General features: G+C 43.2%; 1 protein-coding gene across 12 annotated transcripts; it reads left to right on the forward strand.

Annotated features, from left to right (window-relative positions):
- Positions 1-143: 143 nt before the first annotated feature.
- LOC118236186 (MAP7 domain-containing protein 2-like) lies at positions 144-26,869 on the forward strand. Of its 12 annotated transcripts, none has more exons than XM_035434322.1 (19): positions 144-586; positions 6,990-7,097; positions 7,539-7,634; positions 8,091-8,168; positions 8,812-8,975; positions 10,532-10,637; positions 11,915-12,010; positions 14,277-14,387; positions 17,211-17,341; positions 17,735-17,850; positions 18,159-18,679; positions 18,904-19,054; positions 20,425-20,605; positions 20,690-20,794; positions 21,044-21,094; positions 21,516-21,594; positions 23,666-23,888; positions 24,126-24,391; positions 24,836-26,869. In XM_035434322.1, exons 1-18 carry the CDS (start codon positions 544-546, stop codon positions 24,385-24,387), a joined length of 2,622 nt encoding a protein of 873 aa, XP_035290213.1. In that variant the 5' UTR covers positions 144-543; the 3' UTR covers positions 24,388-24,391; positions 24,836-26,869. The 12 variants fall into 12 exon arrangements, with proteins under 12 accessions (XP_035290213.1, XP_035290208.1, XP_035290210.1 ...); XM_035434317.1 differs by having other exon boundaries at positions 145-586; positions 7,536-7,643; XM_035434319.1 differs by having other exon boundaries at positions 145-586; positions 7,536-7,643; positions 14,280-14,387.
- Positions 26,870-27,470: the final 601 nt, after the last annotated feature.

Genomic DNA, 27,470 nt, shown 5'->3' on the forward strand with positions numbered 1-27,470 from the left:
TTTTGTAAAATTTTGGAAAATAATAGGAAGTGCAAAATTATTGGTACTATACAGGTATGGGGAACGCCCCGCCAAGCCGTGATTTGGCGGCCAATCATTACCGAGGACTCTTTTCCTATATGATTTTCTTAGCCCAACTGCGATTGTCAGAATTTTTTGCTTCACGTTATCAGTGATGTAATGCAGTGACAGCAGACGCATGAATACGTACTACAAAAATCCCACCGCTTAAAAACAGTTTAACTGTTGTTCCTATGATAGTCTTGCTTTTAACATCGTAATTACACAAAACAACAGGATAAACCGGGGAGTCTTAGACCCATCTCATACAGCAGACAGTGCTACGTTAGCATTCTGAGAGCGCACGTCTTGGTGCTGAGACGGTGGAAAACGACACTTCCCCAAGCGCGACGCACGTCTTTTTGGTGGTGCTGAAGAAGAATGTAGGGATGCTGTTGCTCAGAGCTTAATTTTTGGGAGATTTGGCTTCGGCTGGATGTGACATTGCGCCTGTGCGTTAGACGGTTGCTGGTGACCACGAAGATGGCGGAGTGCGCAGCAGAAAAAGCAGTCAAGGCACCGGCAGGTAAGAAAACCGCTAGATAAACAAAACACACCGTGGACTTTACGACGCCCACCGTCATTGTTTGTGGCTGCATAACATTTTACCTTAGAATATGTAGGCTTTCATTGTGTTATGAGTACAGAGAGGGGCTGACATCTGCGGTGTCATGCGTAGGAACATCGGCGAGCAGGTGTGTTTATTAATACGCCATAGATTTTTAATATCGAAATTGAGTTTTTGAGTTGGCTCTCTAATTTATACATTTTCTTTTTCATTGTTGTAAATCAATGATATGCAGATGAAAATGATTTAAATACGAGTGGCCTGTGTATTTGGAAAAATAAAAGATTTGCCTTTTTTTATTACGTTATCGAAATATATATTCGACGCCCACAAAGCAGTAATAATTAAATATAAAATAGCCATACGTATGTCATGAATAGCATTTAAATGGCTCAGCTTGTATATATCGCAGTTGAATTGCATTAGCATCATGTCCTGTCAAAATTTATAACCGTGTCGATTTAGGTTGGTTTCCTTTTTTGTGATTTTGGTTAATACAGGTCAATCTAACAATAAATGAAGATTGTATCGTATGTCGCATTTTTACAAATGCTTTGTCATGAAGCGCAGGGTAGAACACGTTTGCCAGAGGGAATCTAAGACATGAAAACGAGTATTACATTTAGGATAATTGATGTTGGCCGGGTCTCCTGAAAAACAAGGCTTACTGAATAGCAGTATTGATGAATTGATTGTCAAAATCCACTCGTATATAAAAAGAGGCTTGAAGAGCATGGGATTTAAAACAAATCTGATTAGAAGAAGTCTTATCAGATTCTCTTTGAAGGCACATCATATTTATTGGCCCTGTCAGATCTCCGTAGGTTGCACCCACCTCCTGGTCTCTGGGTAAGAGTGGGTATGATTATCCATCTGTTTGTATGACTGCAGACATGTGTACGGGTGACTGAGACCAGGGAGATGGACAGTGAAGGCCATGGTTGACATGACTGTGGTTGGCTGGGTGTGTCTGGTTTTCTGAGGTGGGGAGAGTTTTTGTCCTTCCGGACACACAGCCCTATTGTTTATAGAGCACTGCAGGTAAGCATCCCTGCTCAAGGACATAGTGCCTGTTTCAAAATGAAATTTGAACCAACAGCATTCTGGGTGACTTTGTCCACGGCTCTTCTATAGCATCTCTTCGTCGCTCCCTCTGATTGGTCATGTACTCTTCATAACGCATGTGTTTGATGAGATGACAGGACTGCAGTTTTGCAGGCCTCTCTTACTGGACACAGAGCCATGTACAGTGTATTTCCTACTCATGGTGCTATGAGTGCAGTGTTGGATGGTTGCAGGATAGAGAGAAACAGGATTGACTCAGGCAGATAAAGAAAATGGAGTGAAGAAAGGGGCATGGGATTGTGGGGGAAGGACACGTGCACAGGCAGAGTCTTATGTAAAGGATGAAAATGGAAATTGGCAGAGAGATTCATGGGTTGAATGAATCTGGATGAATGGGTTGAATATCAAGACAGTTCAGTCTCAAATCATTCAGGTCAGTTTCAGTTTTGCTTTTTTTTGCAGTGCATCACCATCAGAGGGGAGATAAGTTGAGCCTATGCACAAAGTAAAATTTTTAACTCCAGAGTACATGTGGTCCCTATTGGACTCATAAAAACAATGTTGAAGTTGAATTATCAGTGGAAATCTTACCATGCTGAAATGTGGGTTTCTTCATCTCTGTGAAGGCTTTATTGTTTTGGTACAGACACTCTGAAATGGCACGAGATATGAAGTTTCTGCTGAAATACACTCTACAGCAGCACAGACAGCAGTACTTTCTACCAAGTGACCAATTGTCACAAAGTAGCAGTGGTGGTCCGGATTAAGTTAAAAATGGTTTGGTTTTGAGTAAAAATGGTTTGAAGTCCAGTTACTAATTGAAAACATAATTGCCAGTTACCTTTGCTAGTAAGTTATATTTTCAGAACGTATACTAAATAAGACTTGTACAACTGATGTTTTGAGAATTACAAAACAAAGAATAAGTGTACATTTCAGTAATACCAGAAGGAAGGATAAAGGACAGGTTTAATTAAATATTGTAATGCCTGAAACGTTTTACTACACACTGAAAGTATTATTTCTGGAGGTACTCCTCACTCTTAATTTCATCGCAGTTTTAATTTAACCACTCCATACCAGTGCAGTTCAAACTGAATGAAACTGTGGGCAAATAGAATAGAATCACTTGTACGTTGCAGCCTGATCTGTGATAGTCACATGACCCTCTACCCTTACTGCTTTCAGTACATCAGCAGGAGAGAAGAGACTACTTCAGCCCAGAAGGGCTAGCTACAATCATTGCAGACCTTTTAGTGACTGTAGACTTTTATGGTAGCTTATTTACTGCCCCCCTGGAACCTTGTAAAGTAGAACTAAGCTAAAATGTAAATGCATTTAGGAAAAAATGCATTTGCATTATGTAATATGTCCAGTAGAGGATATTTTAGTGGTTCATCGGCTCACTGTAGTTCATCTGTAGAGGTGGTTTTCACCAGAGCTGCATTAGGGCATCGTTAGTCTATGAAAAACGTCCCTTGTTGAATACATTCAGCGAACGGCAACTTCCACAATTTTCTTTTTTAGGTCCAAGAGAGGGCATTTGCAATTTGGATGTTGGAGAGGCTGTATCTTGGAGGGAGTGTGTGAATAGTGTGGAGGAGGGGCTATAAGTATGTGTGCAGTCATGCATTGAGGAAGGGGCTGTGTTCAGAGACAGTATGAACCTTACCATGAGTCATCTCTGTATCTGGCACTCCATTGATCGTAAAGAGTTCATTTAAACATAATCTTCCGCTATCCATTGTTGCTGGGTCAGTTGTCCTGCGAGGTTGTGATGTAACTGGAGGCCACTTCAACTCTCTGGGCCTTGCACAGGAGCGCAGGGCTGTACCAAGTTGGTACTATCTTGGGAAAGCATATTGCTAAGAAGCCTGCTCAAGTTGCAGAAGGAAGTTTTTATAAGCGCTGGTGTTCTTTAGCATGCTGTAGCTGTCAGCTGGGTAGTGAAAGGGATTGTGTCGTGGTGCCTCTGTTTCATTTAAACCTGGCAGCCAGGGTTGTGCGGGAGCCTCTGGGTGATTTAAAATGGGGTGTCCGGTTCTGCTGCACTGCAGCCCTGCGGGACAAGGTTAACTAGCAGACAGCCAAGCCCCCATCGCTCACATCACAGCCCATGCTTTTATCTGCTTAGTGCGTATCGATCCACAGACTGCTGCTGACGAGGTCAGTCAGGGCCTATATGTGCCCCTCCTCCTCCTCCTCCTCCTCCTCCTCCCAACTTCCTGCTTTGCTTCAGCCGACACCCTCTTCCTCCACCAGCTAGGGCAGCTGCTGCCAGCCATTGGGACCCATGCTGCAAAACATTCCATTAAGAAACTAATATACTCTTCACCTAAGGAGAAGGGGAGACCTGAATGGGAGAGTTGAAAAGAAAAGAGACTAGAAGAAAGAGAAGAGACTGTGGTAAAGGGGAAGGAATAGGAGAAATAGGATAGAGTGAGTGCAGGGTGTGGCAGCAGAGGGCAATACTGTCAGCCTGAGGAGGAGGTAGGTGGTCGCGGCAGTAATTAACCAGGTTATCACTGCACTTTGTAATCCAGTCCACAAGAAACCAATACCTGTTTCCTAGCCTGATGCATGGGTTCTATGCTCATTTATTCTGTTCAGTAATTAGCATGATGTGACGCACCATTTTCTTGTGTTCTGTGACCTGTATGTGTGTGAGAATGTGTGTCTTGGCACATGTATCTGTGTGAGAGATTTTTTTTAGTTGGTGTGTGACTAGTGCAGCACTGAATGTTAAGTTGCTTGGAGAAAGGACCAGTGGACAGTGCTGTAGACAGGAATTACAATGGAAAATCTAACCCCCTGATGGTGGGGTTTGGTGGTGGGATCTGTGGTGATGAAGAGAAGTTTGGGAACTGTTAACTGAGCTGTCACTCAACCTTGATTGATCTGTGCTTATTGCGCCAAAGTAAAGTTTGTTTACCTCATCTGTCAGGTACACGTAACTGCATTGCATCTTGTAATGATGACTAATGTTCCCTTTTTCCGGGAGCAATGATACGCACTAGTGTACAAGGATGAATTGCTTGTAAAATAAAATAATATCTGTAATGTCCTGACAGTACAAGTTGCTATAATGTAAGCTTGTCATCACCTCAGTCTTTGTAATGGAATATAATTTAAATATAAGACAAATGAAAAGAATAGTCCACGGGGTCCATTCAGGGTCCCCCTTTTTGACCATCCATCCATCCATTCATTTTTTAAACTTACTCCATGTCAGGGTTGTGGGGAGGCTGGACCCTATCCCAGAAGACATTGGGTGAGAGGCATGAACACCCTGAATAGGTTATTGATCCATTGCCTGGCCCACACACCATTCATTCACACATTCGTAACCTAAGGATAATTTAGACTCTCCAATTAACCTAACCTGTATGTCTGTGGACTGTGGGAGGAAACCCATGTGGACGCAGGGAGAGTGTGCAAACTCCACACAGAAAGGCCCTCAGCCAGGATACAAACTCAGTACCTTCTTGCCCACTTTTTGACCATGTCACCAGAATACTAGCTGCAGATTTGTTTAGCTAGATTGCTAGGCAGGGGAGTATTGTTGGTGGATTTTGGTACAAATTCATGTTGACATTTTGTAGCTTTATTATGCTTCCGTTTTTTTAAAGTGTGAAATTTAAAGCATTGTCTTCTGTATTGGTGAGCCATTACAGGCCTCTATCTGAGCACATACTTTGTTTTTCTAGTGTGGTCAAAAAAATGACTGGCCTGTAACATTGTGCAAGATTAGTGGTTTCTAGTGTGGTGTGAGATTAGTGATTTGAAATCTGCTGCGAGATTAGTGGTGTCTAGGGTGGCGTGAGATTAGTGGTTTCTTGTGAGTCGCAAACCTCTAGTACATCTGACAACCCCCAGTGCTGGAACCAGTCAATGCAATAGGGCAGGGGTTCTCAAATTCAGTCATAGGGACCCCAGTGTTTGACAGTTTTCCTTCCGCCCACAATTGTGAACCCCGATTCATAACAAGCTGTTAAATGTTCTTAATTAGCCACTTTTGATATCTATTCAGGGATAATTTACCCTCTTAAGGTCACATTATGACAGAAATAGCTATGCATGTCATCAAGAATAAATGTCCCATATCCGCATTGAAGGACGTAATCTGTCAGATCACCTAAAGCATCCCTTTTCTGTAGTGTGCTATGTAGGACACGATTCCTGAAGAAGCCTGTAAGTTCCTGTAAATTGTGGCCTGGCAGGTGAAAAGTGTGGGGTCCTAATAGCCTAAATGGACAGACACCTGGTCCCACCTTGGTAGACTGTGGAGAGCTGAAAGAAATTGGAAAACTTTGACCTTTGTTAATAACATCAAGGAAAAAGAACTTGAACATGTATCCAACAACTTCATTTAATCGAGATTAACAAATATGTAACAATGTAACAAAAAACAGTATGCACAGGTAGCCATTGAATAATTTCAGAGCAGGTGGCTAATTGCACAGTTCCAAGAAAACTGGACCGGCATGAAAACAAACAGATCTACTTATATTCCTTATGTTAAGTGATGCAGTGTTATGTGCAGTGCTAGGGCTAGTGTGGAACAGAAGCCTGAGTCACAGCTTTTCCTGATGATATGAGTTCGTAAGCAAGTTTTTTGTCTGGGATAATTTCCACTGATTTTCTGGAAAGGACTGAAATGCCGACTGCACAGAAAAAAAAATCAATGAACAAAAAAAGGGATTTGATGCAATTATTTAAAGTAAAATGAATTATATTAATTTGATTGATATATACAATTTATAACTTCAGTCCAATGTTTTAATTAAGACTTGGCACAGATAAACTGTTGGGTGTGGCTGCGTATGTTCTGGGCACTGGAAGATCAGAGATGGAATATAGTGTTCGGAAAAGGTGTGTGTGTGTGTGTGTGGACATCCACATGTGTATGTGTGACAGGATGAGACTAAGATAAAATTTAGTGTTGTTTGTGAGCTCATCAGGTTAGGTCCTTGCCTGACAAACAGCAATGTTCCTGTGAATTTCTAACCAATGTAAAACAACTGTGCGGTAATGTGGCAAATGTGGTTCTTAGAACTGTGATGCCTTGGTGGTCTGTCTTATATGGTAAGGTCAACCAGTCCTGAGGTCTCACTCTTTCAAATGAGCTTTAGTGGTATAGCAGTAAATAAGCAGGATGTCACCGGGGGTACTACAAATGAAACTGGGAGATCTAAAATGGGAGCATTGTGGGTAATTTTGATTGACATTTGTGGCAGTGTCCTTTTACACTGTCAGGCCTTTAAGAAAGAAATTAAGTTGTTTCTCTTGCTCTCAGTTGAAGTGATGTCACCACCATCAATTGCAGAGAAGAGACCTCAGACCAATGGCCATGCCTCCCCTGTACGCCTGCCAGCCAGTCAAAGCAGCCCTGCTGGGAAACAGAGTAAGTACCTCCTAATAGGGACATCAGGGGTAGAATGGTAGGAGCCATTCTTGTTTTGCCCTAAATATTTGGGTAAAATATTTGTTTAAAGAAAAGAAATGAGGAACTGTCAAAGTAAAGGATGGGCTGCCAGATGTCTCATTTTGTTAATGTACTGTTCTAATTTGTTGATGGGCCCCATGATTTGGTATAAATTTTGGACCATTTGTAATGCTACAAATATGACATTTAGCAGACGATCCTGTCCAGAAGTACAAAAGTACATTGAAAAGTTTGCCAGCGTCACAAATGATAATAGGAGTCATTACTTAAACCTACAATAAAAGTTAAGTAATTAATTTATATATGTAAATATACCATTCAGAAAATAAGCACCTAGCATGCTGCTTTCCCTGGTCTTCAGAGATGACACCTATGATATTGTTTCTTTCCTTTGAGTTGAAGTCATGACCCCACCCATAGTAGCTGAGAAGAAACCTCAGACCAATGGCCATGCCTCCCCTGTGCGCATGCCAACCAATCCCAGCAGCCCTTCAGGTAAACAATGTAAGTCCTGCCCCCACGTTTAATGCATGTAGCTCGTTCCACATGAAGCTGAGAAGGCCTCATTTGTGATTACCCTTTGACATGCATGACCTTTCCTGAAATGCATGACATTAAGATAATGTGCATGTTCTAAAGAACTGGATCCTGAAATGAGATTTCTGTGGCAATTTGGTGGAACACGTTTGGTGAATAGCTTCTATATCACTGACTTTTGAACCTCAGGAGCCCTCTATGGTTATATTTATTGTGAGGTTTAAGATGATCACTCATGTTTTTGTTTGAAATGAGGAATTTAGCTCAATAAAAGTACATGCAGAGACATGCTGGACTGAATTCATCACCAGCAGAGGAGGGATTTTTTGTGAGTTGAATGTGAGAACCAGAGTCAGAGCTGACTGGGGTACAGTCGCTACCTGCATGACTATGCTCACTCCCTCTTCCTCCAAGATGTGGAAGGGTACCTGAAGACCGATGACAGGATGCGCCTGGCCAAAGAGAGACGAGAGGAGAGAGAGAAGAGCCTCGGTAAGTGTGCTGGGGTCAATATTTTCACATTTTTAATGGTGAAATAAAATTTAACCCATTTTCTAAATTAATCACATTTTAGATGGTGACTGATTAGAACCCCTACTTGACATTGAGTGTGTTATAAAGGCTTTTAAAATTATGGTCTGGGGGAGACCTGTGGGGTCCATGAAGGAGTTCCAGGATGACCGCTGTAACATGGAAAAAGTATTTAAACAGTATTTTAAATAATATTTTGTGTATATTTCCATGTTTCAGAAACAATATATAATGGTCAAATTAAGTCTAACCTGGTTTACACCTCTGGTAATGCAATTCAATGCATTCAATTGTTTTTATTGAAATGTAGTAGCATTTAAATTCTATCAAATAATGTAATGTTTAAGTAATGACCTTTATATAGGTCTTTGATATAGACTCATCATGATTTAGACATGCTTTTATGTAGTATTGTGTGAAATAAACACTGGGGTACAGCCTGGAGTGGGTTTTGGATAAAGGAAAAAGGGAAACAGGGCCATAAGGAGCTGATGTTATAGAGTCCCGAAGATGATGCTCTGTCAGAAGAGTTAGAGTAGTGAAGGCTGCACACGCAGCTCTGGGGATGAGTGTCTGTAGGTGACATATGGTGGACCCCCTCCAGTGGCACGGGAGCAGGCTATCCGGGAAAAGGAGCGGCGGGCTCAGCTGCAGTACGAGCGCACGGTGGAGGAGCGCTGGCGGCGGCTGGAGGAGCAGCGGCAGAGGGAGGAGCTCCGCCGGGCCGCGGTGGAGGAGAAGAGGAGGCAGCGGCTGGAAGAGGAGAAGGTCAGGGGTCACCCCGCCCTCTGCCCGCTCACACGCTTCCTCCTGTGCTCCAACTACCCATTACTATACTCAGTGGCAGACAGTGGGGTCAGAGACTGGGCCTTTAATAACACATTAACAACCCCCCAACCCTAACCCTAACCCCCCACTCACACACACAACCAAACTCAACTGTAGTAGCATATAAACACATGCACGCAATGAGTAATCAGGGTAGATCTCAATTCAGCAAGGTTTAGGCTTATGGCACGAACCAAAGCATTTACAGTGGTTGCGCTATCCCATGGAATGCTGCGTCTTTGCAGTGCAGGTCATTTCAACATTTGTGTTTTATACTAATTCACTTGCGTTCTGATAGAAAATAGATATTTTTACCATTTCTAGTTTACGATGAAGGCCATTGTTTTGTGCATCCCTGTAATGCAGACAGGCGCTCCAAGCACTAGCAACAGCTTAGCAGTTCAGACACCACAGCATATGCTCCCTCAAAGAAAACAGGCATCATTTTCTGTCTGCTGCAAATGTACAGTTGTAGCTCATCCCTACTTGCGCCATCTCTGACTCTCTCACTCATAGCCAACGGAGACAACAGAGCATGATCAATATTACACAAGCTCCACAGGGACGATTCCTCATTACTGCTGAGGCTCCATGTATCAGGCTCACTTCTGCTCGGTCATTTTTCCAGAAAATGAGGAGGTTCCTGAAAGGTCTGGCATATGCTTCTGAGCTGCCTTCTTCAGGCACATTTTGGTTATGGTTTTGTCCGAGAAACAGTAGCCCCTTTTCATATGACAGCATTAGCAACAGTAACCATGGTGGTTGGAGGGCAATGGAATGCTCAATGACTGATCCTTCCCAGCAGTGGCACTGTGACAGCATCACAATAGAAATGCCTAATTGTGGTATGTTGAGGTGCATGAACAAGCGCTCTTGAAATTGACCCCTCATTGTTTATCTTCAGATGAGTTTGAAATCATCCCTTTTAAGAGTGATTTGGGATTGTTTTTGCTGAGTGTTTTCCTAGTGCTTTGGCCAGTGATCTTTTTTATTTAGTGAAGGATGAAAAGGTGTTGGATCAGCTGGAGGTGAATTTTATAGTGTGGGTGAAGAAGGAGCATTTAAAAAAGTGTTTTAATGAGAGCCCATTGAAATTAGTGATCACTGTGCAGTCATGGCAGGGTATATTCAAGGCTTTACCCTGCCTTTGTGTGTGAATCTGCATGTGTGTCTTTTCTGTGTCTGTCTGCGTGTATGGGTGTGGTGTCTGATGGTTTTATAGGCATGAGAGAGTACGTGTGTGAGTGATTCATGGAGGGGGGAGGAGGTACATTACGTGATGCTATGCTTTCCATCTGCCTGCGTTCGAGAGAGAGAGAGAGAGCGAGAGAAAGAGAGAGAGGAGGAGTCAGAGAGATCCCTGAGAGACAGAACAAAAGAGATAGAGAGGAAGAGGAGAATCAGTCGCCATGGAGCTGCCTGCCTCCTCCCCTTGTCGTCATGGTAACGGCTTGGTGAGAGAGTGTCTTGTCTTCCCTGTGCTGGAACTCAACAAGCAGGAGCGCCTGGAGGCCCTGATGAGGCGGTCCATGGAGCGTAGCCTGCAGCTGGAGCAGCGGCCCAAGCGCTGGACCTGGGGCAGCACGGGCGGGGCCCGAGAGGGTGAGTTACTGGACGGGGCTGTGGTTGGGGTGTGGGGGGGAGGGGTTATGGAAAAGCAAGGGAGGCCAGGGAGGGCAACAGAGTCAGGTGGGGGGCTGCAATGTAAGGCAAGGTTCCTGCCGCATATGCCGTCAGAATATAGAGAGGCTGTGGGGACAGGATTTGGCAGGCATGCTTGGGGCAGCCTCCACAGCCAGGTCATTTGGGGCTGGTAGTCCATCTCCCTGGGCAGACGGTTTTCTGGGAGTTGAACAGATCGAACGGTCCAGAGTGCCAAGGTTACAGCTGACTCTCAGAGACTGGAATCTCTGGCGGGGCTTGAGTTGCCATGCATCATGGATTCGGCTGGGTAATTGTCACAGAAAATATTAGCTGAAATAATGGAACAGTCACGGCTGAAGTTGTTGAAAATCGCAGAGAACTGAAAAAAATGGAAGAAATTGCAGAGTTATAAAAAAACTGTTCATTAAATTAATTAATAGATCTCATGCGCAGCAGTGGGAAACACTTAAAATGTAAAATGTTATGCTGGACTAAAAATAGGCTGTAACTGAAGATTAGACTCTATGGTGCCTTTGTGAAGAGGCAAAAATATTAATACTGTGGAAATCAAGGAGGGCCTTTTTCTTTACTGTATTGTTATGTAGTGCAGTCCTGAAAAGCAGCTTTCTTATGGTAACTGTGGTATGTCAATGTGTCAAATTTGGTATGAGGTTGTTTTTTTGCGTTTCATCAACTGTTGTCCTCAAATCATTTTTTCTCCAAGGCGTGGCAGGTAAGGCTGACTGCTGTCCTGTTACAGGAGAATAAAACACTGCTCAATACTACACCACCTTAAAGCGTGCAAATCATATTCAGTTGTATTGGTCCAAGTATGTGTGTGAATAAATGTGCGAATAGGTGTGTTTGCTTGGGGTGTATGTTTGTGTGTGTGACCTCTTTCTAAAACAGAATGCGGTGCTCCTGATTAAAATTCTGTTTGTAGTGGGGTGCGGTGTGCTTCTCAGCGTGTCTGTGGTGCGGTAGTGCACTGCCTTCTTTCTGCCCCCAGCATACGATCCTAGATCAGCTTACCCACCTCTAACCTTCTCCCTGGTCGTTCTCTGTGAAATGGTGGATATTGATCCAGGATTGGTGCTTTGGGGCCTGCAGTAACGCCCTCTCTCCTCAGCCATTGCTCCTTGCCTCCTGCCCGCTCGGTTTCGCCGGCTGTGTTTGTAACAGGTTGTGTGTGCTCTCTCTGCTCCTCGGCCTTTCCCGCCTTGCTCGTTGCCCAGGTGACTGTGAGAATGCCCTGCCTCCTCGCTCCGCTGCCTCTGCCCTCCCCCATGATCTCGCTGCCTCCTTTCCTGCTGCCAGTGAATTTAGCAACGGTACTGAACACTTGCTGTTTTGTGTCGTGCCCCCATCCCTCATGGCTCAGCCCTAGCCATCCCATAATTACCACAGCACCTCATCTGCATCTTTTTGTGCATCTTTAGTTTGAGCTGCAGAGTAATATTTTTACAGTGGCCTTCAAGTGATCCCAGTGGCTGCAGTTCAAACTGAAAACCTGAAAACATGCTTGTTTGTGTATACTCAGCGTGTGTGTGTGTGTGCGTGCGTGCGTTTGTGCGTGTGTGTGTGCGTGCATGTGCTGTGATGTAGTGCAGTCTGTGTACAGTGTGTATGTATGTACTGTGGACTCAGTTACATGATACATGATACACAGACACTGACAGTTCATCCATACCTTCCATCCACTGTCCTCTTCCTCTTCTTTCGTCTCTTCTGTCTCATAAACCACACTCCTCTTTCCCTCCTGTATACCATCCTCCCTTCTGTTCTCTTTGCATTCTGTCTCCTCTTTCATTTTCTTTATTATATCACTCCCTCATCTTCATCAGATACCCCCTTCTTCCTCATCCACTCTTTTCCTCTCTTTTTCTCACTCTCCCTCCTCCCTCCTCTCCATCACTGTTAGACTTTCCTCTCCCTTGTGTTTCTCTTTGTAGTTTCCTCATGATCAATCACTGTCTCTGCTTGTTATCACTGTGATCTGATATCAGTCTATATTTTTTATCTCCATCTCTCTCGTCTTCTTTGTTATCACTTGCTCTCCTCTTCTTTCATCCCCCCTTCTCTCTTCTCTTAGCCAGTCATGTTTCTCTCTTTCCTTCTTCACAAGATATCTGATCTTCTGCCTCCTACTCAGCCCCAACTTCCTCTGCCATCTCTCTCTTCTTATTTTGGACTCTTGTCCAATTTATCATTTCTCTCTCCCTCTCGCTTTCTCTCCCCCTTGCTCTCTCTGTCTCTCTCTCTCTCCCTCCTCCTCATTTATTTCATACCAGGCCAGACAAAATTAATGGGGGTTTGTTTCCCTGTCTGTAATTGTGTTCATCAAGCTTTAACCCAAAGTGATCCTACATGGATGTTCCAGTGTGCCTACTGGAGTGAAACCAACCCGTGCCTTAGATTATGCTACGTTTGAAGTTGCCTTTGAAGCTGTATGTCACATCATTTCACAGAATCATTTAGAGACAAGAATCCCAAACCTCCTTCAGCAGAAAAAGGAATAAGAAATTTAATGGGGAAATAGTGGTGTCTCAATACATGACATTCAAATAAATCAAAATTTTATTTGGTCCTACTGCTTCTGCTTCATTCAAAATGTAGGCCACAGGATTCAGCGAAAAGCAAATTAGTTCACCCCCCTAAGCATGCTGGGAGAACTTATTACTGCAGTGTCCTGATCCAGTGTGTAATTAAGTATTACATAAGTCCACCCAGGACGCTCAGCCTAGCCCTTGTCGGATCGTCTTCTATATAAAGGCAGTACTACAGTGGACTATTGCAGATGGGGGCCCAGGACAAGAGCCATTGCTTGGATACCAGATGATATACCCCTTCCCCCACCCAAGTCACTAGGGAGTACAGGCAAGAGAGGAGATGTACCCTGACGTCATGGTTAACAAACCAGTGGTAAAGCTGCCATTCAGTAGTGTTTGAAAGGCCACAACCCCCTAGTGAGAGACTGTCCTCTAAAGCAGAGTATAGACAAATGTCAAAAGAGCTTTTAAAAAATGTAACAGACATTGGTGTGGTGTGGACCTAGCTTATTAGTTATGTATAAAAAGTGCTGTAAATTCAACATGGTTAAAGTGTATAAAATACCCTTAAATAAGAGCTGAAAATGTGCATTTTATCCATGTGTGAATTGTTTGATTACAAATGTAATATTGTGGAGTACAGGGCTAAATCTAGAAAAAAAAAGTCTTTGTCCCAAACATTATGGAGCTCACTGTGTATATATGTATTTTCTGTAATGCATCTTGCATGAAATACCACAATAGGCAGGTTAAAAGCATACATGGACTTGGGTAGTCACTTTTAGATTGTGATGTGTGCAAATAGGGAAATATATTTCACTGTGCAAGGATTTAAAGGGAAGTCAGAAGTGAGGGCTGATGAAAATTTGGACTGTAATCAGCTATTGGGAACAACCCCCCACCATGGTTCATGGAATGCCCACCTCCATCGGGAGCCAAATCTCCGATGAAGGTTTACTTTCATCTTCCACCCCACAATTTTGTCTGGCACCCAACCCCCCTCCCCCCACCCCAAATGTAACCTTTCCCATAATGCATCTTTCTGCAGCAGCTGACTTTTTGTCAGCGTCCGCCATGACCCTGTCCCAGCCCCAGGACCCGTCCCTCAGCAAACGCCTTTCATCCTCCTCCGCGGCTATAGTCCATACTGCAGAGAGAGGCAAGTGATGGCTGCCTATGTCTGTCAGTTCCCTCATTTGTCCGTGTGTCTCGCTGTCCATTTGTGTGTCTGTGTGTCCATCTTTCTGTGTGTATTTGTGTCTGTGTGCTCTGTTTAATTGTCAGCATTTTTGCGAGTGAGTGTATGTGTGTTGGACTGTGATCTCTTTATTTGTTTTTATGCTCTAGTGTTGATCTGCTGGGGTGTGAATGTGTCACGGGTCAACTTATTTTCTTCCATGAATGGTTACTGAGGGACTAGAATGAGTCTAGAATCACATCTGTAATTGTATGTGAGCATATTCGGTGTTCCAGTGCCTTGCGAGTGTGTGTGTGTGTGTGTGTGTCTTTAGTACTGACAGATGTTTATGTGTTTGTGTGTTTTGAGTGTGTGCCTCTTGCTAGTTCCAGTGGTGGAACATTTTCTCATCTTTCTAGAGGCATTCTGTGAGAGTTTAAGGGCCACAACTCATTGTGTAACGTTATGTAACCTTCTATCTTGTTCCTCTAGCACTCTCATGTTACACTTGTACCTCCATCCAGCACTTATATTGCACTAGTATTGTTATCTTGGCTTTGTAGCTCATCGTCATGCCTCATTCTAGTTTGACTTACCATAACTGTCTGGCCTAGTCTGCTGTGTGACCTTGACTTGATGTGTGCATGGGAATCAATAACTGTTACATAACTAGTATTGTACCTTATCAGACCTGTATTGTGTAGTTGTTACAATGACCTTCGGTATGCGCTTATTGTACGTCGCTTTGGATAAAGGTTCGCCAAATAATGTAATGTCATGCAATGTAATGCAGAACTCATATCTTTGTCCGTAGATTGCCTTTGATAGTAAACAAGCGTATCAGGGCGATTGGGAAAAAACAGAGGGATAGAGAAAGAGAAAAAGAAGAAATAAATAGAGATGCCTTGATTTTCCATATAGTTGATGGTAACAAAATATAACATAACTTATTACAAGACTAGGCAAGCCTAGTTCAGTCAGACCCTGGATACAGCCTGTGGAGAACAGGTCAGAAACTGGAACCGTTGACCCATGACTTTTTGTCCATAAATCGTACTTGGACCCTCTTTTCACATAGGTTCCAGAAGATACTTCTTCTTTATTCAATGTCAAAATTGTATCACTTTTTATTCATATTTTTGAATCAATAATAAAAAAGTCAATGCATCAAAAGTATGGTAGCGCCATACATTTCCATACCTAAACAAGGTCTTTGGCTATCAATAGCCAGCTGAGCTAGCTTCACTATTAAATGGATGTTAGCTAGTTAGCCACAGGTAAGCTTTCAGCACACCATTAAAAGTTAGCTACTTGTAACTAGCCATTAAGCTATAATATAGAAACTATTTAACTAGCAAGCAAGCTCACAAATGTTTTTGGCTGCTTTGAACTTATCCAACAAATATGCAATGTGCTGTAGACTATTAACATAATACTTGCTAGAACACTGTTTCACTTTCAGAGTAGCACTGTTTTCCTGTCCTTAAATTATCTCACCAACCTGGTGTCGCTAGTTTAGATTAATACTGCCGCTGCACTGACTGGACGCCACCACCACTTGCACGCGTTTCAGCAATGGGGAGTCAGTGATCCTCTCAATGTTCTTGGCTGACCCTTAGGGTTTGGCAAAAATTGAAGTTCAATAATCAATGAAAGATTGCAGTATTAATGATGTTTTATATGACTTATGATGTCATGAAAGCAAAAGAGATGGATTTTGGGCACTTTCGTAGAAACTTTTGACAGCTGTTGAATATGCTAACATGTAAAAAGCAGTACATTATTGAACTGTTAATGGAGGAATATGGCAGAGTCTCTGAAGGTATTAAAAGCATGCCAAAATGTGTTTGGCCCAGAACACTGCCATTACTGTTCCCTGCACTGCTTTGCTTATTAGGTTATCTAGTGTAAATCCAAAGGTGCTTTAGTGTGTAGATACAGATCAAAGCAACATAATAGACCTTGATGTTAAAGGTCCAGGAAACTGAGTAGTAAGTGGGCCTACTGTTCGCTAGCGATAATTACATAGCTGCTTGAGACTGCTGTCAAGTCTGAAGTTAGTGTCCAGAAACTGAGTGTTACTCCGTTATTACACATTGAATGATCTACAGGTTTAACAATAAATGATAAAGCCTAATTTATGTTGCTTTCTTTCGTGTTGCTGGGTAGTCTAATGTTACTACACTGGACAACCTGCTCTAACCTAGTTAACCTATATTAATGAGCGGAGGATACACGCCCACCCTGTCCTTTACTGCTGAAAAGGTCACAATAATCTGATAGTGCTTATTACGATTTAATGGTTATAATTGGCTGAAAAACCTGAAGGAAATATTAAGAATATTAATTGTCACTTCTGGAGGATATAACCGTAATTTGAATCCAGTTTCCTGGACCTTTAAAGGATTAGATCTCCATAGTACCATGTCACTTGTCAGTAGGATGGTGTCATCAACCCCGTCGACTAAACAGCCTGTGTGTTCATTTCTACATTCTAACTACAGAATACCTACTTAATGAAGGACAGCAGTTGATATGGCTTATTGAATTAGACCATCACATGAGATATGACTGGCTGTGATTCTGAAAACTCTGTGATGGGACACAATTGACCAGGGAGTTACACAGATAGTGGCATAAAACAACATTGTGTGTACAGAATGAGAAATTTAAACTACCCATTATCAGTCTTTCCTTTCTTGTGCCCCTCTGCCTACAGTCCTTAATTCTTTCTCTCTGCATTCTTTTATATTAATCCTTGTCTGACCTCTCACCTGGAAGGGTTTCATGTGTGTCCTTGTGTAGCACCTCCTAGTCCACACAGATCCCCCTACAGGGGCTCTCCGGGTAGGGGGGGTTGCCGGAAGGCCAGAACGGGATCCCCAGGATTGTCTGAGGAGAACAGAGGAGCAAACGTGTCCCCCGAAAACCTCAAGGTTAGTCCCAACAGCTCACAGAAACACAGTGCAGATGGTGTCATCCTCACTCATTTCTCACAGAATCCTGGCTGTTTTCAAATCCCACAGAAACCTATCTGAGGCTGTAAGCAGGAGTTATCAGCCTGAGAAGAAATTAAACAGAAGGGAGAGATATGGGGATTGAGGGCAAATTAACGGTCATATTTCGTTCTGCTCTTTCTTCACCTTCTAAATCCCCTTGCTCTCTCAGTCAGAGTGTGTGTAAGAAAAAGCTGAGAGGGGGCAGGCCAGGGGTTGGCCACTGGAAACTGTGGCGCATGGCAGCCCCTTGGGAACAGGAGCTTTCGTATAGATCAGAAAGGGCTCCTGCAGCCTGATAACAGACACACTCGCTCATTTTCTCTTTCGTAGTCAGAGAAGCTGCACAGAGAGAGAAGAACGACCTCCCCGGGGTTCGGCTCCCCCCTTAGACGGCCAGAATCCCCTGCCGCAGCCAACATGCGCTCCGCCTCACCTGCGGCCTCCAGGTCAGTTTTGCCATGCAGCAGAATGTCTCCGGAGCTAGCCTGTGTCAGCAGGCCCCGCCATTCTGGAGTAACCACAGTGGAATGTGTCAATGCTCTGTATGGCCTTAAGCATGAGGTAGTGATATAATTTCACTAATGGGTATCAAACGTGTGGCAGATAACATCTTGCAGCGCTGTGTTGTCTCATACAACCTGCGACTCAGTCTACTAGTACCTTTGTGTCTTTAATAGCATATTTATTGGATGTAACTCGGATGCTAACCGAAAGTTTGCAGCATCTGAGGCTGATGATGTCTTTTTTGATTCAGGATCATGTCAAAGAACCGGGCCCAATCTCCCTGCACCATAAGGGACTACCCCCCCTCCTCTTTAAAGAACAGGTCAATCACACCCAACATGGAGGGCAACAAGAGGAAGCAGGACGAGGAGAGCGGTGAAGCAGGGCCCAAAGACACAAGGGAAGAGGAGGCCAACAAAGCTCAGGAGAAGACGACAATCAAAACTTTGACCCCTGATGAGAAATCTGTGAATATGAAGACCCCTGAGAAGAAGGCGTCCAAGGTTGAGACACCTGAGAGGAAGACTTCTAAGGCAGAGACACCAGAGAAGATTTCTAAGGCAGAGACACCTGAGAAAAAAGCCTCTAAGATGGAGACACCAGAGAAGACCTCTAAGGCAGAGACACCTGAGAAGATTAATAAGGTTGATACACCTGAGAAGAAGGCCTCAAAAGCGGAGTCCCCTGAGAAGGAAACCTTGAATGTTGAGACACCTGACAAAAAGATGGCAAAGTCCAGTAGCAGTGAACTGAGCGGTGACAGGAGTGCCGGTGAGGCTTTACAGTACCTGAGCATGCCTGCGCATGACTGTGGGTTTACGTAACAGAGTCCTCTCTGCTCTAACGTGTTCCAGTAGCATCCCAGTGTCAGTCCCCCGGTATCTCTACATCAGTCTGTTCAGCAGTGTGAGGATACTAGTGTCTTTATGGTTGCATCTATGATGGAGTCAATCTGAATTTATGTGTGCCTGCAACTGTGTCTCTCTCTGCGACAGAGCCGTCCCCACTGACACCCACAGGAAAGCCCATCGCTGGGACGACAGATGCAGAGGAAGCGTCGCGGTTACTGGCAGAACGCCGGCGTCAGGCCCGCCTGCAGAAGGAGCTGGAAGACAAGCAGCGGCGTGAACAAGAGGAAGAGGAGAGGTACGTGTGCGCACGTTTGTGCCAGTCAATGGAGTTGCTGGAAATTGGTATTTGGGTGGTAAATGTGGCTGGACATGCAAGACTGCAAGACTCTAGGCCATTTAAAATACATAAAATGTAGGCGAAAGGAAGCGCAACAGATTTCATGGGCCTGAGTTCCAAGTGGGTGGCCCCAGACTCACCCAGGCCCATCTGTGGCTATCCAGCTGGTGTGTGTGTGTGTGTATGTGTGCGTGTGCGTGTGCGTGTGCGTGTGCGTGTGCGTGTGTGTGTGTGTGCATGCGGGTGAGTGTTTGCCTGTATCTGTGTGCAGGTTCAGGTTTCTGTGTGTGTATGACTGTGTGCCAATACGAAGGCAGCTGCCTCGCTGCCTGCATCCTTAGAAGCGAGCTCCCTTTGAAGGCAGCATCCTAACGGTAAAGGATCCTCAAAAGGGAACGAATTTGGGATGCACTTTGAAGGCAGAATGACATCACAGAGAGTTCACAATACCAACACAAGTTACAGCTGACGGTTTTTACTTTCCAACTGACAGACCCAACGCAAATAAATACTAATTCTGTCATTGTAGCTGCAATTGTCCTGATTATCTATCTAAGGTAAAACAAAATTAGTTCTACGTTCAGTTAACTACATAACTAGCCACTAGTTCAGCTATTTTTTTTGGATTAGATTATCATGATTTCACTATGTTCATTGTTTGTAAGCCGAGTTAACGCTAGCTTCATTACTCTTTTGGGAAGTAACGTTATTACTAGCAAGTTTGCTGGCTATTTCAGGGAAAACTGAAAGGCTTAAAAACATTAATTACATTATTCCTGTGTATTAAATAATTAGGATGTACTTTTAGATCTGACTACAACTAATTATTGAGTTCACTGTATATTCGCATTTCCACGGCTTCGCTGGTTTGAACTGCCATTATTTTAACGGAAGTAACAAGTCTGAGGAATTAGCAAAGACCTATGGGATATCCTTCCAGCTGAAGGATGCATCAGATTTTGCCTTCAAAATAACCAAAATAAGGCACCTTAGAAGATCGTATTTTTTTATTACTTTGGTTTGGGACATGCCTATGAAGTGTGAAAAATGAAAATATTGAAATTGCTGCCCCCAGATGCTGCCTTCTAAGGGAGCTGAGTGTGTATGTATGTGTCTGTGTGTGTATGAGTATGTTCAGGTACCTGTGTGTGTATGTATGTATGTGTCCGTGTGTGTGTTAGTGTGTATGGGTTTGTTCAGGTATCTGTGTGTGTTTGTATGAGTGTGAGCGTGTTTCTGTATGTGTCTGTGTGTATGTGTGCCTGTATGTGCATGTTCAGGTATCTCTGTGTACTTGTGTCAGTCCTCACTTTGCCTCTGTGCTGTAGAGCGAGAGTGGATGAGCTTCGGAGGAAGCAGGCGGAGGCACGTGCAAGGCAGGAAGAGGAGGCGCGACAGGTGGAGGTGGAGAAACAGAGGCAGGAGCAGGAGCGCAAGCTGAAGGAGGAGGAGGAGCGGCGGCACAGGGAGTGTCAGGAGAGGGAGCTCCAGATGCAGATGGACAGAGAGGTCAGAGGTCATACTGTAATGTCACTGTTCTGTGCATGCAGCTGTAATGTCAAATAGGTCAAACATACTGTTGTACTGTGACAGAAGGAAGAGGGAGAACTGCAGGCCCAGAAGGAGGCCGAGCGCCAACGACAGGAGAGGGAGGTTCTGAAGCTACAGGAGGAGCAGGAAAGACTGCAGAGGAAGAAGGTTCTCCTCACTCAGCATTTAAACCACTCCACCACAAAATTTTAAATGTACCAATTCTGCCAATGTAATTTTATTAGGGGATTTATCTGAAAATCTGGACTGATTCACAGCAGTGCCAGAAAGTATACTGTTGGCTACTTTTGCTTTGAACTAGCTCAATCCCCATAGATTACAAATCCATCCATTAGTATTTATATTCATATCTGTTTTTAAAATGTTTTTGAAAACTGAAGTGCCTCTCATTCTTAGAGGATTGAGGAGATCATGAAGAGAACCAGAAAGAGTGATGCTGAGATGAAGGTCAGAGATTCCTTCTCATGTGTTATTTCTAAGACATGTAGGTTAATCACCTATGATTTCATGAATGATTCATCATCAATTTAGAAAATCACTAAAGAGAAATTGTTTTCAAGCATACTTGACAAAGTCATGTTACCTACTAGCTTAATAACTTTCATGTGTGTAATTGAAAACTTAAGAAAATATGGACAAAAGTCATTTTAGTATAAGCTAATAGTCAATTACATGTTCATAGCTTTTTGTGTAAACAAAATCCTCAGATAACCACTCAGATGATCAGATGTATATAAGTTACTACTAGTACAGGCTCTGATTCTCTGGGTGTAGGTTATGGAAAAGCATACTTTGTTTTTTCTGTTATATGTTACTATATGTTACTTTTACTGTCAATCTGTTCACATAATGTATTATGTTGGAACAGAAAGAAGAGGTGCGGATGGAGCCCTCATCTCCTTCCTCCCTCCTTCAGCCTGTCTCACCTACACCACCAGAGCCCCAAGGTATTATCACCATCATCTACCACTTTCCCCACAGCCCCCGTCATTCTCTCTTGTCTCATCCCATTGGTGTTCTGCTGCAGCTGAGATCCTGAATGACACATGGGAAAATACCTTTGAAAGTTAGCGTACAAATAATTAAAAACCATGTATGGATTAGCACAAGTTCCTCTTCTTCTTCTTCTTCTTCTTCTTATTTTTCATCTTATTATTAATATGGCTAAGAATGTTTGCAAAATTCCTGTAATGTAATGTGAAATTGCTGGAACCCTATAGTTTTTGTTCTGTTATTTTTTTTCTTCTCCCGACTGTGAAGGCTGAGGACCCTTACGATCTGTATTAAAATTGCACCGATTGTCCAGATCTCTATTAAAATTGCACCAATTGGCCAGTTGGTGGTGCCATAGCAATCAATCAAATATTCAATATTTAAACTTTATGAACCATTCAAACTTCAACTGTTTCAACTGTTTGTCGTAGAAATACGGTGTCTAGCGTCACTAAATTTCAGTCTCCTCGTAATCTCACTGGAAAAACCAGTATTTAATGGATTCAGGTAATTGGCTACTGTGTCTAGTATAATTGGTGACAACAAAAACCTGCATACACACCAGCCTAGGAGGAATGGATTGTCTGCTTGGACCCCGTGTATTGCTACCTGCAGCTATATTTATATTTATTATTATTTTTATTATTATTATTATTATTATTATTATTATTATTATTATGTCGTAGTAATAGTAGTAGCAGTAGTAGCAGTAGTAGTCTTATCTGTATTATTAGATAATATCTGAATAATATTGGATACTATTATTCCTGAGACGTGTAATGTCTAGCTTGGCTACACCTCTCGAGCTGAAGGTTGGAGTAGGCTTTTCTGGGCAGTGGTGCTTATACCTGTGTTCTCGGTGCCCAGCCTCTTCCCCACTCTTCCCCCAGTGCCACAGTGCTGTTCCCCTCTTCATCAGTGCTCCACTCCTGATACAAACAGGGCTTCTGGGGTTGGGGAGGACCCAGCTGAACATGGCGTCACCAGAGTGCCTTTCCTCACATTTTGCAGGCACTCTTTAGCAGGAGAGAACTGAGATGATTGCTGCACTCAATTTGGGGGCAGTAATAGATGCTGCCAGGGATTGGAGGAGTCAAGATCACAGGGAAGCTGACACCGGGTCATGCTGATGTTGCAGTGTTTCTACGATAGCTTTTCTCAGGGGACGATCACATTCACAGCACTGCACTGGCTATTTTCAAGATCATCCTTTACGCTGAGACTAATTTCCCCCAGAGCCGCAGGCATAATGTACGTAATCTAATCTGCCTTTACTTCACTTGGAGGTCAGAGATATTTGGCTGTTTTGACACAATTGAATAGAAATGGAATAAGTCCAAGTTCTAAATGTGTTTCACTTTGCTGTGAAAAGCATGACCAGAATGGAGGTCTGTCAAGGTTGTGAATTCCACAGTGGTTTTAGTGGGGTTCAAACTGAAACGCTGTCATAATGTTGCGGTGAGGTGTGAGAAACTACAGTAAGTAAAAGCAGGCATTCATTTTGGTTATGTATAGAAATGCAAGAAAATATATGGACCATATTGGCATTTGCCGACAATAGATTAAAAAGAACTCATCAATAGTGGCTCTATGCTAAGTTTATGGTCAAAATGATGGGCCAATATGTTTATGGAATATACATACAAACATACCAGAAAAGCCATGCTTTTGGCATCCTGCTGCTATATATTAAGTGAAAATTTCATTCTTGAAATGTTATCATAGTCATCTAAATCAATTTTCTTTATTCACATTTGCCTTTCATAAGTTTATGCCTGTGCTCATGTATTTCTTACATGAATGTGGAAACCTACTGACAGTTTGCATTTGTGCTGTAATGTAAAACCTGGAGGTATTGGCACTGACATTAGTATCAGATAATATCAGCTAATATGGCGAGATAAATGTCAGTTATTGGTATCAGCCCACAGATTTCCATATTGTGCATCCCTAGTTACATACAGTACATAACTGGCCATGCTTGCTCCTTCCCTAGACCAATATGCCTTTTTCTATGTATTGTAGGGGAAGTCTTGGTGAAGGCGCAGTTGAATGCACAGATGAATGGACAAGTTATTGGGCAGCCCCTGCTGGAGCTGGGAGATTTGGGGGGTGCTGTTATGAAGCCCACCCCGTCCCCAAAACCTGTCCCCCAGGCCAAGCCCCAGCCCGCGCCCCCCCTTATCAACCTTGAGGTGAAGAGCACTGTGAGGGACAAGGCCGATGAGGTCGAGTCCATGGAAGTCAGGTGAGAGGACAGCAGAGACCTGTCTCTCCTCACAGCGCCAGTTTCCCCTCTGTCATCCACTGAGGTCAAAGAAAACCAATGACTTGTAACAAAGCAAAAAAAAAAAACTGAAAACAAAATAGATCTCCTAGATCTCCCCCCCAACCCATGCAGCAATGATGAGCAGCAAATTGACTCTGGTAACTGCTCACCATTGCAACCACTTACTATGGCTCCTTCCCTCACTGTCCCCTGAAGCCCTGTCTCTAAGGAGGAGCTCATCTCCATCCCGGAGTTCTCTCCCGTTGACGAGGTCCGTCACAACGGCATGAGTAACGCCCGTGCCATCGAGGATCTGCTAGACCTGACGGGCCATGTGGCCTACCCAAAACTCTCACCCGGTGCCAACCTGGGGGACTGCAACAAGAACCTGTTTGAGGGCTTCTGTAGCCCGGTACCGGATACCCACTTGACCATCCAAGCCTGTGCCCCGTCGTCCGATAAACGCAACATCCAGTAACCAGGTGAAACATACTTGCAGGCACACATGTGCGTCCACACATGCAAACAGGCATATATATGTATGTTCACACACACACACTGCACCCAGACATACAGTATGGACATGCATACAAGCACACAGCCAACAAATAGGCGCACTCACACGCAGACACACGGTCACTCCAATATATGAACATGCTTAATGAACCCCATTCACACACACATACACGCACACACACACATACACACACACGCACACACACACACACGCACGTACAGGCACTCTTTCACAAGCAAACACACTATCACCCACGCATGTAAATATACACACAAATGCATATATGCGTATGCAGAAGAGCCACAGAAACATCCCAACATCTAGTAACCAAGGTGAACCCAGGAAAGTTGAATCAGTACACACCTGCTCCAAGCTCAGTTTGTGACCGTTTCCTGTTTCTGCTCCTCAGAACCCTGGAGTTGGCCAGCTGTGGTGTGGAGACCTTTGACCTGTTCCTCTGGAGATTAAAGAGCTGAATGTAGTTTACTGTTGCTCCTCAAAGACCCTTCTAGAAACGCTCCGCAGTCTTCATTGCCCCAAGGCCTACTGATTGCTGTGACTCGGGAACGATGGCTGCATTGCAGGATTTCATTTCCTCTTAAGAGACAGGCACAAGTGTGTTGGTTTGGATGTGTTATTCTGTTCAAATTCAGAAAACTACACATGGAAGTGGAGCTTTTCTGTTATGCAAAGCTGATGAGTTTCTGTGTGTGTCAGGAGCATTCTTAAAGTGTGATGCAGTTGACATGTATTGCTATGTGTAAATGAGTGATTGTGTGTGTTCAAAGCTGGGCTGCCATTAAGTATTGCAGCAGTTTCTCAGTAATCATCGAAATGTGCAGTTAAGAAGACAAATGCCTTGCAAAGAGCTTCTCTTACATAACTGGTAGTATTACAGACTAGTGGTTACTCCATACCTTTAAAGACATGCTATGGTGTTTGTTCCAAAATTAATTTTACCTGAGAACTCCTTAGAACATGGCTCTTTGTAGAAAGGCATACTGCATATCAGAAATAACATCGATAGAAAAATTATTTCGTTCTCAAAGCTGGGAATTATGCTAAATTATGTTTTTAATGCTCGGGAATAACTATGATCAGATGTAGTGTAGTGTAATGTGCAATGTACAAATCCTTAATGAAACATCCTCATATTTTACAAGGCTCTCCTTGTCCTTGACCAGAGATGTTATCTACCCACTCAGGATCCAGTAATTCTGAGTGGCACTGACTAATGTAGATTATTGGTCACAGAAACAACTACTGTACAAGACAGATCTACCTGTGGCTTTAACCCATACAGATGCTCAGAAGCTTGTCATGCGCAACAACAACCATAACCATGCTTACCTGAGACAGCCTAATCTGTATCCTACCTGTTTCTTGACTAAGGAAGGGATTTTGATACGCAGAATCTGTGACAAAAACTAATTCATGTCAGGTTTTATTCAGACGTTTTGCTTGGGGAATAAGTAATGGTTTTCCATCAGCAAATATTGTACTGGTGGAGAATTCTGAGATATTTTCTGGGTAGTGTTCTGTTTTTCGTCATGCGATGGGACTTTTACTGTGCAGGATCCAGTCTCCCTGATGGTAAACACTTGACAGAAAATATCTAAGAATTCCCGGCTGGCCTTTAGAAGATTGGTTCGCAACTTTGGGTCAGGGCTCACTGATTGGTCATGGACGGGGTTGAGGTGGTTCACAAAGCAAGTATGAAAGAAACCACAGTATGTCATGTACTTTCCATTGAACTTTGCACTAGTTACAATCAGTGTTCATGTTCATATATTTTAATGCCATATTTGAACATTTGCTAGCCACCTACATTTAAGAAGTGTTCACCACCATAAAAATGTTTTTGTGTTAAGTGGGTTGGGCTCCGAAAGTTTAAGAACCATACCTTAGACTGTTATATTTAGTATTGAATTTGAGGCCCTGTCCAGCGTTCAGTCTGAATTTCACAGAAAGTTGTGAATTTTCCACGGTTTTTAAGGCCTTCAGAATTAAATGGGAATTTTAATCTCTGTGGTATTGCCTGGCTAAATAAAAGTACATCAGTAAGTGAATAAATGGAATATTGTGGCTTCATGGTTTCAGCAAACCTGGAAATTCGATTTTGTATGTTTTGGTGAGAGACCTTTCCTGGGTGTACACGTATAGTCACATTTGTCTAATACTTATTGACTTCTTTGTGTGTGTGTAAAGAGTTTGAAGAAAGACTTAAGGGGAAAAAAGTGTACCCTGGAAGTGCAATAGCCTGTTAGGGTCTTTCACATCAGGTTAACAGCGAATGTGTAATCAAGCCTTTAAATCCGTATGTCTCATTCTGTATATTTAAATAAAGAGGAGCACATTGTAGTTAGTGTAAGAGTGTGATTACTGTAGACTTAGTGCATGGTCCCTCAGCATGAGCACAAAATAAAGACAGTAAAACTTTAAACCATGTGTTTTTGTGTGAACAGGAACAGGTTTACATCTTTTTCTATGCCTTCCCCCCCTTTTCTTCCCAAATTGAAATACCCACTTGTATATATGTCAGAGTTTATTGTTGCAGCTTCTGCTCTTGATTTGGGAGAGGGCAAACAAGCATGTGCTATCTCTTCACTGAAGCTAGCAAGATCTTTACTACTTCCTTGCATCACAGATTGCAAGTAGGACTTGCACAGACATATTGTAGGAAGACTTCACATGTGGACTCAGTGCCTGACTGGCCAATGGGGCTAAACCCCTCCCATCCCTGGGCAAAGCTAGAGTAAATAAATTGTGCATTGTCCTGTGGGGCTGCCAGCCACAGTAGGCCCTGGCATGGTCTGTATTCAGTACTGGACTATGGCCCATCCATGAACTAGAACCATGCCTTAACAGGATGAGCCACCTGTAACCGCTGGACTACTACTACTACTACTACTACTACTACTACTACTACTACTACTACTACTACTACTACTACTACTACTACTACTACTACTACTACTACTACTACTACTACTACTACTACATAATAATAATAATAATAATAATAATAATAAATATAAATATAG

This window comes from Anguilla anguilla, chromosome 9 (assembly GCF_013347855.1).
Source record: "Anguilla anguilla isolate fAngAng1 chromosome 9, fAngAng1.pri, whole genome shotgun sequence".
NCBI classification, from domain to species: Eukaryota; Metazoa; Chordata; class Actinopteri; order Anguilliformes; family Anguillidae; genus Anguilla; species Anguilla anguilla.